Source organism: Sphaerodactylus townsendi, linkage group LG05, assembly GCF_021028975.2.
Source record: "Sphaerodactylus townsendi isolate TG3544 linkage group LG05, MPM_Stown_v2.3, whole genome shotgun sequence".
NCBI classification, from domain to species: domain Eukaryota; kingdom Metazoa; phylum Chordata; class Lepidosauria; order Squamata; family Sphaerodactylidae; genus Sphaerodactylus; species Sphaerodactylus townsendi.
Window position 1 is genome coordinate 119,128,323 of NC_059429.1, and position 17,503 is coordinate 119,145,825.

Genomic DNA, 17,503 nt, shown 5'->3' on the forward strand with positions numbered 1-17,503 from the left:
GGGTCAGAGGGCAGCATGGGCATGTCTTCCCAGCTGCCCGGAGCTGCAGAGGAATGCAAGGTAAGTCCCTCGTAGACACCCTGGGCGGCTCTGTGTGGAGCCACCCCTGCGGGCAGCAGCGTTGTCGGGACTGCCCGCATGGGACCATGCGAATGGTCTCGAAGCTCCACTGGCTTCATCAAAGCCGGTGGGAAGCCGCTGCCTCTGGCTGTGTGGAAACAGCCTATGAATCAATGTCCTCCAAAACATCCAGTTTTAACAGCCTTGCTCAGGTCTTGTAGTTTGAGGCCCATTGCCTCCTTTATCGAGTCAATCCATCGCATGTTGGGTCTTTTCCTGCGGCCTTCAACCTTCCCCTTCATTTTAGCCTTTTCCAGGGACTCTGGTCTTTTCATTATGTCACTAATATATAACAGCACCAGTTTAGTCAGTTTAACCACTAGGACTAGGGGCAGCTCAGGCTTGATTTGATCTGGAACCCACTTATTTTCATTTGTATGTTTGTTTGTTCATTTGGGGAGGGGTAATCTACAGTATCCATAGCACTTTTCCAACACTAAATTTCAAAGGATTCTACTTTCTTCCTGTCAGCTTTCTTCATTGCCCAGCCTTCACACCCATACATATTGAGGGCATTTTAATAAAGGGATTAAGTCTATCATCAAATAAAACAGGCCAGAAGGGTGCCTTTATAATGAAATAGGATCACGGTCTACTCAGTGATTATTTTAGCTATCATCTTGCTTCTCTTCCATTGTCTTTTCCCTTTGTGATTACATGATGCCTTGCCTAAGAGGTCTGCTGTTTGCTCTGTCCTCTCATTCTGTAAACCCAGTCTGATTGCACTGTTCATTGTATGGCTTACAGTCTATGATTGCACTTTTAAAAAATGCTCTCGTCTGCCTTGAATCTCAGTGAGGAAGATGGGCTATAAATTGAAGAAGAATCAAATATAGTTGTTGGTATCAGGATGGCTTTGAGAAGGCAAACGGGAGGGTGTTAATATCTCTTCGGTGACACACAGTCATGCTTGCATCCTTGAAGGCTGCTTTTCATTACTTATACATCCCAAGCCACTAGAAGGAAAGGAATTCTATGGCACAGCCCAATTTCAAGCTATGGAAAGGTGGCATTCCTTAGAGGAAAGGTGGCATTCCTTAGAGAATCCGCTCTCTGTCAACCTGGTAATGTCTCAATATGGCTAAGGAGAATGCCGAAGTCCCATCATATGACTTTAGTAGAGTAGTGTGGGGCTGAACTACAGGGAAATACAGATCACACTGTTGTGCTCATATCTAAGCTGTGCCAACAATATTCATTGCAAGTGCATGACATCTACCTCATTTTCCCCATCCAAACTAAAACAAGAGGCTTTACCACTATAACAATATTCAGAACGGTCAGGGACATGAGTAGTAGATGCTTGTCTTTGTCTGAAGACTGCCACTCTTAGATCCTTAGTAGCACAGAGTCTTTCCTTACTTGATTTTAGCATCCAAGATGGGAAAGGGTCCAGAGCATTGTTTTCAAGGGGAAATTTCGCTAAACTTGAGCTTATTCACAATATGCGTTGTCCCTCTGCACCCTTTACATTCTTCACAGTACCTTCCCCACTCTCTGGCTCATTCCGCACATGCAGAATAATGCACTTTCAAACTGCTTTCAGTGCTCTTTGAAGCTGTGCGGAATAGCAAGATCCACTTGCAAACAGTTGTGAAAGTGGTTTGAAAATGCATTGTTTTGCATGTGCGGAAGGGGCCTCTGACTGGAAATAAAGACTCAGATCCCCATTCCTACTCATACCAGACCAAGCTTTGACTTTTGAAAGGTTATATCCTGATTATCTTGCTGGTCTCTAAGGTGTTGCTCAATGTGAATCTAACAGTCTTACAATGTGTGGTTGTCCTCACAAGACTGTTTTTATCATGTGAATATGAAGACAAGAAATGTCTTCAAGTCAGGACAGGCCAGTATTACCAGGCCCCTTGTAATACAACATCCATTATAGCCTAAGCCTCTTATAATACAACATCCATTGTAAGACAAGAAATGTCTTATAATGGATGTTGTATTATAAGAGGCTTAGGCTATAATGGATGTTGTATTATAAGAGGCCTGGTAATACTGGCCTGTCCTGACTTGGATAGCCCAAATGAGGCTGATCTCATCAGATCTCAAAAGCTAAGCAGGGTCAGCCTAAGTTAGTACTTGGATGCAGTGGTGTAGCGCCCAGAGGACAGGGAGTGGGACACCCTGGGTGGAGCAGAAGCGGAGATGTGGCCGGGCCATCAGGGCGGGGGCATTCTGGGGTGGGGCAGGGGTGGGCTGCACGCTGCAGGGGAACAGGGCAAGCGCATGCCCTGGGCACAGTTTCCCCTCGCTCTGCCTTTGTTTGGAAGGAAGACCACCAAAGAAGACTAGGGTCACTATGCAGAGGAAGGCAATGGCAAACCACCTCTGTGGTCAGTTCCCTTGAAAACCCTACTGGGTCACTATAAGCCATCTGCCACATGACAACACTTCACACACACACACACACACACACACACACAAGATAGGTCCACATAAGAAGGCTAAGGTATGCAATATCAAGGGGTTTTTTTTAAAAAAATCATTTTCTTCCTCAAAGAAGTGCAGGGTGGCATGCATATTTATATATCAAGCTCCATTTTATTCTTATAATAACCCTGTGAGATGGGTTGGGCTGAGAGTCAGCAACTTCCCAAAGATCACCCTGTGAGTAACATAGCAGAGTGAGCATTTGAACATGAGTATCCTAGGTGTTATTCCAGCAGTCTGATACATCACAATAGTGCAGAACTTGAAGAGCCCAGGTCATCTAGACCTTACAGACCAGTTATCTGTTGCTGTCGTTACAAGTTGGTGATGTGAGAGGACCTGATTGGTTTAAACACCTTTTTTTAAAAATCTGTTCCCAACTCAATTCTCCTCTTCCAGAATATTATAAGCTCTTAGGTAGTTGAGCAGGCAGATTTTAACCCCTCTCTCTGGATTTTTCCCTTCTTCAGCTGACTCTCAATTGATCTCAACATCTTAACAAATACTCTGTCATCCCACAGATTGCTTAGTCATCATTTTTCTGCTTAGAAAAAAAGAAAATCTAGAACTAGTGTTTGTCTCCTGTAAGTCCCCTTGGGCCTCCACCTGATCTCTAGGGCTTTTCTTCTGCCCTTCATGATAGCCATTCAGCTATGAATTTTGTTGGTAGAGGGAAATAACAACATCAACAAGGTTGCCTCTTGTTGACCTCCTTCACATGGAATCAAAGAGTTAAAAGAGACCACAAGGGCCATCAAGTCCAATCCCCTGCCATGCAAGAATACACATTCAAAGCACCCCTGACAGATGGCCATCCAGTCTCTGTTTAAGAACCTCCAAAGAAGAAGACTCCACCACACTCCATATCCCACTGTCAAACAGCCCTTACCCACAGGAAGTTCTTCCTTATGTTTAGGTGGAACCTCTTTTCCTGTACTTTGAATCCCTTTGGATGGAAACAGGCTCCCTAGTTTATCATGAAGCTGCAAGAGACATTTGGAATAGCACTGGAAGAAAACTGACTGAACGTGCTATAGAGTCCACTGGTGTCCTATGAAGCAACAGTAGCACCAGCAAAGAACGACTACTTTTCTGCTATCCTAGGATCTGCTAGTTCACAACCATCCCAGTTGTTTAAGGCATCTCAGCATCTGCTGACTCCTAAATCTGAACCATAATTGACTCAGGAACAAAAATGTGTTGAGATAGTTTTGCCATATATTTTGCTAATAAAATATTGCAGATAGAAGAAGAATTGGTTTTTCTATGCCCCTTTTCTCCACTGAAGAGAGTCTCAAAGTGACTTACAATGACCTTTTCTCCCCCTCAACAGGCACCAAGTGAGGTAGGTGGGTCTGAGAGAGTTCTGAGATAACAGCGACTAGCCCAAGGCCAGCCAGCAGACTTCATGTGGAGTGTGGAATTGAACCCAGTTCTTCAGATTAGAATCTACCACTCATGGAGGACTGGCAGATCAAATCTAATTCTTGAGATTAGAGTCTGCCATTCTTAACCACTGCACTATGACGTCTCTCGAGAGTTTGTCTGTAACATAGGTCAATCAGAAGAAATGTATAATATATCATCAGGTTTGTTTATGGACTATTGTGACCAAATTACCATAAAGGATGTGCCCTGGATCCTTTCCTGTCCTGCTAAAATCAAGTAAGGACAACATCTATGACCCTCTGGCCTCCATCATACATAGTCAAAGTTAGGCCATTTCCGCACGGCCCCCCAGGCACCTCCACGCCGGCAAGAATTCTGCCGGCGTGGAGGCGGCTGATGCGCAGACGCCAGTCGCGGGCAGCCTCAGGAAAAGGCCGGCCGGATGAAGCGGCTCGCATGGAGATACCTTGCCATTCTCTGTGCCACTCACCTTGTCCCGTCATGCCTGCTGGCCCTCCGACCTCCAGGGCCGGAGCTGCCCTCCGACCTGGGGTGGGAGGGGCCAGCAGGCCGGCGACGGGACAAGGTGAGTGGCACAGAGAAGGGGGCAGAGGCGGCTCCATGCGGTTCGCACTGCGCCGCCGGGAACACGCTGTTGCGGCAAAAACAACCCTTTAAAGGGTTGTTTTTTAGGGCGGCCTGACGCCGCCCTGGGGGAGGGGGAGCGAAGTCAGGTCGGTGCTGCTGCATTGCAGCAGTGCCGCCTGTGCGAATGGCTCCCTGGGGGTGGCGTTTTTGCCGTCCTCAGGGCGCCATTAAAAGGCCGTGCGGAAACGGCCAGATATTCTCTTAAACCCACTGATTTCAGTGGGTTAAACATGAGTCCAAATCATTCCTATTGGAGTCAGCAGAACTTCAGAAGCACATAACTATGGCTGGATCATGTTCCTAAGCACTTATTACAAACTTCTAACAGTTGTCAGAGAGATTCACAGAAGGCTGCACGAAACTAGAAAGCAAGATTTCTTTTTTGTTTGCATGGCCTTTAGAAATGCTATTAAACAGTTATTTCAAAAATAGACTCTGCGCTTTCTTATTAAGATAATTCTTAATATACTTAACAAGATTCCTAAAGATCCCAAACCATTTCGCCTAAAGTGTTTCTATATTTTTTTAAAAATCTGTTTTAGACATCATCCACTTCTTGTTATAAGACTGTGAAAAAAGAAGCAACAAAATAGCAACATTGCCGTGGGTTTTTGAATCGACATACCTGGATTGTTTGGCTCTGATAGACTTTAATTACATGAAAATTAAAACTGTAAATTCCTTTTCTTGGTGCTACGAAGACAGACTCCAACGTAAAGAAATTCCCCACATTTACTAGGATCTGCAAATTAAAACAAAAACAAGAATTACTGTAAGCACTCAGTGTGCTGGAAAAGAATATAATTAATTTGCAGGAGATGCAAGATTCATTGCCACGGCTATTCTCGGCTAAATCTGAGCTGGCTCCTTATTTCATTTCGGTATTTGTTTATGCTAATATATTGCACATAAAATTATTATTATTTGCTTACACAGAGAAGATTTATTTTCAGCAAGACATAACTTCCCAGAAATTGCTTTCCAACACTGAAATTCTATGCAGATTTACTTTGGAGAGAGTGCCAGTTGGACTTATGTCTGAGTAGGCATCCTGGGATCAAGTTTCAAATGCTTAGCAAGTGCTCCTAGGTAATAACCCTCCTGATTGTTTTAAAACTGTGTGGAGTCCTATAGAGGCCTGTGTATTTTGTATGCATTTCCATCACCACGATTCAAGTTCTCTGAGGATGTAAGAGCCACCCAAGCAGCCAGCAGAATGCCAAGGAAGTATATTGAACTCCAACAGCTGCATTGGGAGCTCATCGACAGTACAAAGGTATGAGGTTACAACAGTATTACAGGGATGTGATGCAATATGGCTGACATTTCAGCGAGGAGATACGCTAGCTAGTGCCCAGTGCATATATTTAAAACTGGGCCTTGAAATGTCTCAAAACAGTGATCTCAAATTAGGGTTGCTGTGTCCCTTGTGGCTGCTGGAAGGGATGGAGAGTTAGTTGCAAGATCCAGGTTAGAAAGCTCTTGGAGGTGTGGAGATGGAGCCTAGGGAGGCCAAGAAACTCAGTGGGTACAACGTCATTGATTCCACCCTCTAACTGATCCATTTTCTCCAGGGAAACTGATCTCTGTAGTCTGGAGATGAGGGGTCATTCTAAGGCCATTTCCGCACTGGCCAAAAAAACCCAGTAAAGCGATGGTGAAAACAGCGTTATGGGCGGGGAGTTCGTATGGCCACCATTTCAGAAATGACACTGCAGTGATGCAGCAACACTCCAGTGGCCCCACAGTGGTATAGTTGAAAATCACTCAACAAGTGAGTCTTTTCAAAAACAGCGCTCTGCAGCCAGCATCATACGTAGTGCCTGCCAGGAATCGGTCCATAGAGCCCGCCCCGCATAATGGCGGCCGGCACTGGCCAATCCTGGTGCCAAACGCCCATGACGTCTACTCTGGGGAAAAAGGACGCTGCTTGCAAAGTGCAGCTGTGCAAAGCACCACGGTTCAACTACCTGTCCATGGAGCGCCCGCCTATGCAAACGCACCATTGCTGCAGCATTGCCAATAATACCGACGGCACAATGCTGTAATTGGCGGTGCAGAAATGGCCGAGAAGAACCCCAGGTCCTACCTGGAGGCTGGCATCCCTATGTTAATCATTCCCTAGCTGCAGAGATTTCTTGATCTCAGGAGTACATGGATACACTTCTGATGGTCCTAAGACTATAAGAAGAGCCCTGCTGGATCAGACGGACTGTTCTGGATCAGACCAGCGGTCCATCTAGTCCAGCATCATATTTCACACAATAGCCAACCATTTTCCCTGGAGGCCCATCATCCAGGGTGCAGAAGCCAAAGTCTTCCCTAGTGTTGACTCCTAGTACTGAATTTCAAAGGTTTACTTCATCTAAATGTGGAGACTCCCTTTAATCACAAAAACAACTCGCCATTAATGGAACTCTCCTTCATGAATCTGATTCCCTTGTGAACCCATATTGTGTTCATGATCATCACTCCCCTGCTGGCAGTGAATTTCACAATTTGATTACTCATGGAGTAAAGAAATATGTCCCAAATGTATTGCCGATCAACCTCATTGGGTGCACCTGAGTTCCAGTGTGGTGTAGTGGTTAAGCATGGCAAACTCTAATCTAGTTTTCCCCACTCCTCCGCATGAGCGACAGACTCTAGTGAGCTGGGCTTGTTTTCCCACTCCTCCACATGAAGCCTGGTGATGGGTGACCTTGAGGTTGTCACAGTTCTCTCAGAACTCTCTCAGGCCCTTTCTGCATAAGCCAATAAACGCGGGTGAAGGGCGGGATAAAACCTGCGTTGGGCAGGAACTTCACACAGTTTCCTCCCCTAACACGGGTCTAACTTGCCCCTAACCTTGCACTGTTGGCCTCAGGGCAGGTTTTTTGACATTCATATTTTTGGCGATTCTTTTATGTTAAGGCAGCTGTGCTTCGCAGGGAAGCAGGGACCAAAACGGCACACACCTCCATGCGAAGGCGTGCACTCCTTCACATGGCTGGCTGTCCATGGGGCAGCCAGTCATGCGAACGACCCAGGGCAAGGACAGGTTCGTGCAACCTGCCTCTCACCCGGGTTTATTGGCCTGTGTGGAAAGGGCCTCAGCCCCACCCACCCACCTGTTGTGTGTAGAAGAAGGGAAAGAAGTTTGTAAGCTGCTTTGAGACTTCTTGTGGTTGAGAAAAATTGAATATAAATCCACACTCTTCTTCTTCTATTATGAGGAAGGACGAAACAGCTTCTTCTTTCTACTGTATCTATCCCATGTTATGATAAATGCTGAATCTGTAGTCAGGCACAGGCCTGTACATATACCTACTATGAAGCATCGGTGCATTGATTCTCACACTCTTTTCATGTCTTTTTAAAAAATCCTATATGAGTGTTTTTGTGTCTGCAAATATTGATATTCATAGCAAGTAACACATTGGGTGATATCGTACGTCTGCTGGCAGACAGTCATAGGTACATGCCTTATCAAATATATGTTCCTACAATGGAAGCTGCCTGAGTTGGCACTGATTTCCCTATGATGTCCCAGAATCAGTGGTTTTGTGAGGGCGCAGGAGTTCTGATGCTTACTCCAAGTTCTCTGACCTCAAAGAGGTTTTCCATTTGCTTTCTGGAGAGAGTCAATATGGGCGGAGAAAGGGAGATACACATGAAATCTCCACACACTGAAGTTCGTACATCATGAACTGGCAGGTGCATCATGAACATGCTGGACCATGCATGGAATTCTGGATTAAGATAAATGATTGCCACTTAGAGGACCGTGGCATGGATCAACTAGAAGACTTCTGCATACTCTATGGTCCTTGCACAAATGGAAGTGCGAAAAACCTCACATTTACCTTTTCCACTAAGATAAACATAGCATATCCTGAACTGAATTTTTGTGTGTGAAATATGTTGTACTAGATCTTGCACAAGCAAAAGTATGCTGTTTACATTTCTGCTTATACATCAATATACTCTGTTTCACATAAGGATGATAGTAGATTGTATCAGAGGTGGGATCCAATTAGTTCTCACCACTTCGCTAGAAGTGGTTACTCATTTTTTTCTGAGTGCCGAGAAGGGGTTACTAAAGCAACCTCCCTGCCCAATAGGGACTGAAGGTGCGTGTGTGCGGTGGCGCCACTGTTTGAATCCCACCACCATCGAAACCTGTTATTAAAATTTTTGGATCCCACCACTGGATTGTATATTACTCCACCACAGAGCAAAGCATGCCGGACCTACTTTGTTTCAGAATGCTCCACCTGGATCTTAGTGCTTACCTAGCCTTGTTGCCCCCCGCTTTTTGAAACTAAAAATGCATTTTAACATAAACACTCTTGTATCAAAGTACCATGTTCAATAAGGCACAAAACAATGGTTTTGACAAAGGCAATGAGTAAAAATGAATAATTCTTATATTCATTTAGGACTATATTCTAATGTGGAAGCATACAACGTTCTCAATCGTTACACCTCAATTGACTGAACTATCATCTTTCTGTGGAACAGAGTATAGATCTAAACCTGGGAGCGCAGGTTAAGAACCTCTAGAGTCTCTTGCTGATACGTATGTTGGTTTTTTCATAAATACAAAAAAATACAAAACAAATGTCTACCTGCCACCTTGGGTGAAACTGGTAACAGATAAGTGCAGTTCAGTGAAGGGTAACATTTAATTAATGTACATGATTACTCAATGTTAAATGAGATATTTTTCAAAATTGGCCCCATATGCTGGATCATACCAAAGGTCTAGCTAGTCCATCATGCTGTCTCCCACAGTGACCAAGCAGATACACCTTGGAAGCATAAAACCAGGAAGCATAAAACCAGGATAATATCTCATCCCTTGTAATTGAAGAGATATAATGCTTCTGTATATGGAGGTTCCATTTCAACATAATGGCTAATGCACACTGATAGGTCTATCCTTCATGGATGTGTCAAATTCCCCTTTCAACCAAGTAAACGAGTGAGAGTTAATTTGTCCATGGCTAGGAACACCACGCATTTATCCTTTGGCCTGTGAGTTGATACTTCCCTGGCTGTTACCTTGGAAATCTATACTGTTGGGATTCTTGCTAGAAGGTTATCCTTCCCATGTTCTTAAACCAGAGGTTTTCAATTTTTTTATTGGAAGAGGAGCCCGTTTCTATACAAAACAAGAGACTCTATACAAAACACGATACATATCAGCAAGAGACTCTAGAGGCAGCAAGAGACTCTAGAGGCTCTTAGTCTGCGCTCCCAGGTTTAGATCTATACTCTGTTCCACAGAAAGGTGATCGTTCAGTCAGTTGAGGTGTAACAATTGAGAAAGTTGTATGCTTCCGTATTAGAATATAGTCCTAAATGAATATAAGAATTATTCATTTTTACTCATTGCCTTTCTCAAAACCATTGTGTTGTGCCCTATTGAACATGGTACTTTGATACAAGAGTATTTGCCGGTATGTAAAAATGTATTTTTACTTTCAAATGAATGGAGGGAACAGGGCTAGGTAGGCACTAGGACCCAGGTGGAGCATTCTACAACACAGCAGGTCTGGCATGCTTTGTCCTGTGGTGGAGTAATATACAATCTACTATCATCCTTATGTGGAACATTTCTATACATTCTTTTCTGCATCCACTTACAATGTACGCTCACACTACCTTTCCTCCTCCCTGACACAGAATCACATATCATTTTACACTGAGTTCATATTTACATGGAGCAACGACCTGTGTTTCAGGAACATTTTGCAAATACAACTGCAATGTGCTTTCACAAATTACAACTGTAATTTGCTTTCTCATAATCTCCTCTCATCCAGTTCACTCTATACAGAGCTGGGACTCTTACTACTGCTACATTTTGTGTTGCGTCTCTTCATCCTGGCACCAACTGGCCATGGTTTGTAACACTCTTTCCACCTTCTGACCAGGCTGTAGAGGTTGATGGATTTCCATTCTTACTTGTATGTGACGAAGTGAACTTTGACTCTTGAAAGCTTATATGCCCTGAACATTTTTGGGAGTCTTTAACGTGCTACCAGACTTGAAATGTCATTCTTCTACAGCTATAAGTGCCGTGATCTCATCAGATCTCAGGAGCTAAGCAGGGTCAACCCTAGTTAGTACTTGGATGGGAGACCACCAAGGAATACCAGAGTTGTGATGTGGAGGCAGGCAATGGCAAACCACCTTTGAACATCTCTTGCTTCAAAAACCCAACTGGGTTGCCATAAGTTGTCATTTGACAGTATTTTACAGAGAGAGAGAGAGCTAAAGGGACTTTTATTCATTTCCATAGCACATGCGAACAAAAATAAACACACTGAATCAGGCCATTGGCCCATTAAAGTCAAAATTGTAATCAGACTGGCCAAGGCTGTCCAGTATCTCAGGTGAAGGTCTTTTGTATCACCTACCATCTGATCTTTTTAGCTGGGGATGTCAGAGATTGAACCTGTGACCTTTTGCATGCCAAGCCGATGCACTAAGCCACACTGCCTCCCCAGGATTTTTGTTCCTATTTTCACAGTTAGTGGTCAAGAACCTACACAGTCAAGTTGCTTTGTCATTAGGACAGGGGAGTCTCACTAGGGTATTTTGGCATTACTTCTATAGGCCAAAGTTCAAGCACAGACAGGTTAGTCCAAAGTTCAAGCACAGACTTGTTTAGATTAGGTCAAAATATTCAAATGCTTTGAAAATTGAGTCTTCTGTTCAGAGATAACTTCCAATTCTTCAAGCAACCTATTTATCTATTATATTAACATATGGCAGTCTATGTCTTTCTCGGAGTACATTCTCACACAACTGCCACTCAAAAAGCCATCACTTAATCCAGGTTGTTTCGTTTTGTCACGATTAAATAGTATCTGTATCAATGATACCATTCAGAATTTCGGGATCAAGTTGGACCTGGAACACCTGTGAACATTTCACTCATAGTTATTATGATTCAGGCCTTTCAAAGTTGAGGCAAGTGTGATCACTGACTTCATGGGCATCAGGATATTGCTCTTACACTATAAACAGTTATCAGCTAAATGCACTTCAAGGGAGCACAGCACAATCAACGCTTAGCCATTCAATTCTCAAAACGTTCTCAGTCCAGTCAGAGAAATTAAGGTTTGACTGGCTGCTTTCTGATGAGAACCCTCAACTCACAAGCTAAGTAGCAAAGTTCTGTCTACGAGCTTACAAAGTCTGCAGCATACAAGTCCTCAAAGAAGCGTACGGAAGCGCTGCTTTCAAGTGTCTTTTTCTCTCTTGAGGGGAGAGTGTTTTTAATTCTATAACGTTGCTATTCTTTCTGCCTATGGGTACAGCTCCTCTAGTGTGCTATTTCTTTGTTTTCTGGTTAAAGATTGTAACAAGAAATAATAATTATTATTATTATTATCTGCTAAATAAATATCTGCCTTTGGTTTTGTGACAATTTCATGGTGCAAACCTCGCCCTCGGTTTTTCAATCTCACATGTTTATAAGGGAACCACAATGTTATCTCTCTCTACCACTCAACTGCACATCATCAGCATTATTTCTAAGTAAACACATGTGTCAAAAAAGAGCTGGACTTTGCAAAAAAAAGAGAAGAAAAGAAATAAAGTGAAGGCATGACATGACCAGCGTGCACATAGACAGCATGCACAGAGGATCGATGTGCAGTACCATAGGCCTCAAGGCCACTCACTCTCGCAACCTATCTGTCTCATAGTTTTCTTAGGAGGATAAAAATGAAGGCAGGGAAATCATATAGCCCTGATCATCCTGAAGAAAGTGTGGTAAAAATGCATGAATAGATTCACTCTAATTTTTTTTTAATGAAAGTTTCACTACTTCACCAGTCTAATTGAAAGTAAAGACCATTGTATTCAATTGTGTGTACTCATGAGCAAGGGTGCATAGGATTCAAGACCATTAGCCCAATGAAGTCAAGGGGCTTAGAAGGGTGCAGCTCTGCTTGCTTTGGCCTGGATGCCCCAGGCTAGCCTGATCTCATCAGATCTCAGAAGCTAAGCAGGGTCACCACTGGTTAGAACTTGGATGGGAGACCACCATGGAAGTTCAGGGTCACTACCTAGAGGCAGGCAATGACAAATCACTTCTGATTGTCTTTTGTCTTGAAAACCCTAAGGAGTCGCAATAAAATAGCTACAACCTGGCAGCATTTTTTTAGGATTCTATTATCGGTGTCTTAATGTGGAAACTAAATAAAGAAGCAATGAACATGATCCCATCCATCAAGTTAAAACATATTTAGGCAGTGGTGGTTTCCATAAGAAAGCATTTTTCAAAATCCATTTTTCCCAAGAAGCTCATGTTGTAAATTGCCATCCCAAGCACAGTCACACCTCTCTAATTCACTGGTCTCACAAGGGTTTGTTTTTAGAATTAGGTTATAAACTTCGTCCCAAAATGAAATGAAGTCTAAGTATACATACATGAACTTGTTCACATTTCCTTCTTTCATTCCCTTGGCTGTCTACTCCAGCTTATATTGTAAGCATTTCAGGGGAACTTCCACATGCAAAGCATATGGAATAAATAATAATCACTTATTTTAGCCACTCAAGAGCAGGTGATTGGGACAAATATGATCAAGACCAGAATCCCAAAATCCTCAGACGATGTGAAGTGTAGATTGTGCAAGGAAGCTGATGAATGAAAGGCCAACAACCAGCTAAAGAAATGGTAGCTGTGACATCAGACAAAATTAAAATAATAACAACAACTATTGCTGCTGCTGCTGCTACTATACGATGCACACATACACTTCATTTAGCTCATATGAGTTTTTCTCAGAATGAGTGAGGAAGGCCTTTGCTTTGCAAGTTGCTACCAGTGTGCATAGAACAATGTTGGCCCACCTTTTGGGCTCGGCGTGTCACAAATTCAGAAAATGCCTAACTTGACTCTGCTGATACGTAGCCCCAACTCCACCCTCAACTCCCCAAACAAAAGAGAAACTATTAATTATCTATCCATTTATTATTTTAAAAATATAGTCCAATCGTGTGGTGCTCTGTATCATATTAGGAAATGTTAAATAATTACAAGAATGACTCAAATAGGGAGAACAGTTGTTGGATGTTGGTGAACGCTGGCATGTCATCCAAAATGTCATGTTGTGTCACCTTTGACACACATGTCGTAAGTTTGTCATCAACTTTGATTTAAAATTAATACAACTTTCTTCCCAATCAACCTGTTTTTGGAGCTGAGTAGATCGACTTCCCTTGCCATGGCAATTGGGAGGGGGGGGGGGAGGGAAAAGAATAATAAATACCTTTACATATAGAAAGTACAATGGGCAACATATGTTGGCTTTTTCTCCAATAATGGAATTGGAATGAGTGTAAATGAAATATGAGTTTAGGTGAGTGGGTCATTTCTCATAGTCAAGCAGGAACTCAAGAACATGCCAGGAAGATGAGTAATTAATTATACAATACTTAGGTAACACAAATGGGGGGGGGTGCTTAAAATTCAAAGCTCATCACCTGGACCAGGTCCAAAAAAGAATCTTATGCCTTGCCTCCTCCTCCTTCTCCATCAAGACAGGCAGCTGTCTGATACTTGGCCTGTCTCTAAGCTTCTTACATATCTACCTGTCTTCTGGTCCCTTGAAAAGGTTAATGACACTGTAGCTGAGTACGGTGCAGAATTCCGAGACCTTTTTTGTAGTCATGGGAGAAGCTGAAGATCCATCATTCTTCCTGAGAATATGCTCAGGAAGAGAAACTTTGGAGGCTTAATTAGACCACTGAGCTAATATTTGCCAAGGCATGCTCCTCCACCTGCTATTGTACATAATGAGCCAAGGATGAGCCAAGAAATAGCTGATAGCGGAATATTAGAGAACTCCCAAGAAGAGGCAAACATTTCAAGGTGCAGCTGATATAACATAATTGCAACTCCCCCTCCCCTTTTTCTCTTCTGTGTATGAGTCTGATTCAGCCAAAATCAAGACACTTTAAACTGCATTATTTTCAGTGGGGGAGCACATATTTATTTATTTATTTTATTTATACTTTGGGCTTCTAGACCGCCCCATCCCCGAGGGGCTCTGGGCGGTGTACAGCAGATAATAAATACAATTTTAAAACATCATAAATAGGCTAAAACTTATAAACGTATTTGGCTCTCCCTCAGAAGTAAATGGATTTTGAAGTGTTTCAAAGTATAACACTCCTGTGGGTCACAGGATAAATTATGTTTTGTGTGAGAAGTGACAAACTGGCATCCGACTTTTTTACACTGGAGAGAGAATGAATAAATATATCTCTTTAGTCAAGACTGGTCCTGTAGTTGATTTTTTTAATTGTTTTTTTTAAATGTTAACTGGGGGAAAAGGGAAAGGGTGTGTGGCAAGCCTTTCCAATGGTGTTAGATTCTGCAGAGATTCAAGTCAGGTGCAGTGAGTCTTACAAAAGACTGCCTGTGCATTTCTTGCAGGGTTACCTGACTCTGACTGCAAACATCTGCTTCCAGTCCAGAGGACTGTATACAGCGCAGTTGCCTCAGAAGAAACATTCTGTCGGTTGCAAGATGCATCCAAACTCCATTTACAGATTCTGACACCTTACAAAGTGATCAAAGGTTGGCGCCGCTGGAAGACTTGGGCGCAAATCAAACAGAAATTTTCCAAGGAATCTTTGGACTCTGCCTTCATATCACCACTCTTAGAACCTTACAAAAAAGCATTCTTCCCCCATATAGTTTCCTCAAATCATACAAATTGTAAAACTGTTGGCTGGAATATACTTAGAAGTAAGCCTCACTGAAGTCTGTCTAATTCACTTCCAAGAAAATATACACATTATCTGGCTTCCAGAGTACAGGGAGAAACAGTGTGACCTCTGTATTTTGCCTTTCTTTTAGACAACTTCCAATTACTTTAAAATTGGCTGTGTGAAGGACTGGACTGGTCTTCATTTATTACCCTTATCATGTACAGAGAATATTTTTTAAAAAATCATTGGAATTTGAGCCTTTAAGTGACAACTACTTCTGACTGTGGATGTTTAACTGTAGATACTAATATAATGCAGTGGAAGCCCTTAGTACATACTGGAATATAAATCCAAATCAATAAATCATAAAGGTAGTTAAATTTTCAGTTCAAGACAACCCTATTCCAACCTTATGATTAATTCAACCAATGGACTTTTAATGTATAAAGGCATCCTGGCTCGGTACAGGGAAATGGTTATAACTTCATTAGAGGGGTGGGGGAGAGAGCTATTGGCTGCAGAAGGAGAGAAGGAGCAGATCGCCCCTGAGTTTCCCCCATCCCTTTGTTAGTTTCAGCCCAGCCTTTCCCATGGAGCATTATGAAGAGTTCACAGATCGACTCCCACCTGTTGATCGACTCACCACCTCTTCTCTCTATACTGATCTCCTCTCAGTTTAGCGAGGAAATGCCGTCCCCTCCCTACCACCCCCTCTATCCTCGTCCCATTCTCAAGAGACGCAAGACTGAAAAAAACAAAGTCGAAATTGGGTTCCAAAACTTAAATAGCCAGCAAAAACGACAAGAAGGTCCCCCTCCATCCTCCCCTCTTGTGACAACTACCCCTATTTCTTTCTTGCCGGGTTTTCTCTTTACCTGATCGAAGTAGATGATCCGGGTCTTGTTGCTCATCTCGGAAGGTTCGTGGTTGGTACTCCTGACAGCCGAGAACGCGACCTTAGAATTAGCCGCCCGCACGGAGATCCCCAGAGGAGACGACGACGAGCCTTTGGCATCAGTGGCCGGGTTGGAGTCGCAAACGACCAAACATTTCCCTTCCAGCACGATGGGCTCCGTGTCGTTCTGCGCCCGGACGGGGAAAGCGGGCAGAGCCAAAGCCAAGAGGACGGTCGGCACCATGGACAGCGCCCTGCTTGAAGCGCCCATGTTCAGCACCGAGGGGCGGACAGCGAAGCCTGGCTCGGAGCGCGCCCCAACAACGCCTCTTCCCTTCCACACTTGCACAACACCACAAAGCCAGCGAGAGCAGCCGTGGCAGCAGCGGGGAGACGAGGGGGGGGGGGGGATCTTCTCCTTTTTTTTGTACAAAAAAAAAAGAAACCACACACTATCTCACACACACACCGCTACCAGCGCATCCGCTTCCCCTGCGCGCTTCCAGCAGTTCCAAGAAAAAGTCCGCTCTCCCCCTTGGTTCTTCTCCTCTGTTGCCGGGGGTCCTTTCGGGGGAGCTTGGAAAACACCCTCCCAACACACTTCCCAGGCGAAACCGGCGCTTCCCAGCGCCCCGTCCTTTGCCGTCCAGCCCCCCCTCCGCATCCAGGAGGAGAAGAGAGGGGGAAGCCCTAAGGTGAATTATTGATGGAACAGAGAGAGAGAGAGATCAGGAAAAAATCAAAACGTTTGACGTAGCCATGCTTCTTCCCATCACGACTCTTTGCCGTCCGTGTCCTGCGGTAATGTACCAGACGCACCCGGCTAGGGAGGGCAGGCGCTCGTCCTCCGAACTGGCTCCCAGGCTCTGGCTGAGCTCATTTGCCAGGATCTTTCGCGGAACCGGAGTCCCCCCACCCCACCCGCTCTTTGCCACAACTCTCCCCCCCCCCCCAGCGTCACAGCATACAGAAGCACGCCCAGCCCTCTCCGTGCACAGCCCGTCGCTTTCCCAGTTGCGCGCGGACAAGAGCCCTTCGGGGGATTACTTCCCCACGTCCCGGGCATAACTTTTGAACGGGAGGCGGGGATCAGGAAATAGGATCGCTTGCCCCAAGGAAATATTTCTATGCTTTGAATAACTGCACGAGATAGATTTGCGTGGCGTGTGTGTTTAAGTATTGACCCAAAGACCAATGCAATCATTAAGGGAATAGAACAGTCAAGGCTTTTAACTCTTTCAAGACTGTAAAATAATGTACAGAACGCAAGAGTTGCAAACCAGGATATTC

The 17,503-nt window shown here is 44.0% G+C and overlaps 1 protein-coding gene across 2 annotated transcripts in view; it reads right to left on the reverse strand.

Moving 5' to 3' along the window:
- CBLN4 (cerebellin 4 precursor) overlaps positions 1-17,106 on the reverse strand; it is a 33,614-nt gene extending 16,508 nt beyond the window's left edge. For both annotated transcript variants that reach the window (XM_048498805.1, XM_048498806.1), the window contains exons 1-2: positions 16,194-17,106; positions 5,222-5,338 (exon numbers count right to left, since the gene is read on the reverse strand). In XM_048498805.1, the coding sequence (XP_048354762.1) occupies positions 5,222-5,338; positions 16,194-16,484 (408 nt within the window). In that variant the 5' untranslated portion in view covers positions 16,485-17,106. The remainder of the gene's footprint in view (positions 1-5,221; positions 5,339-16,193) is intronic.
- Positions 17,107-17,503: the final 397 nt, after the last annotated feature.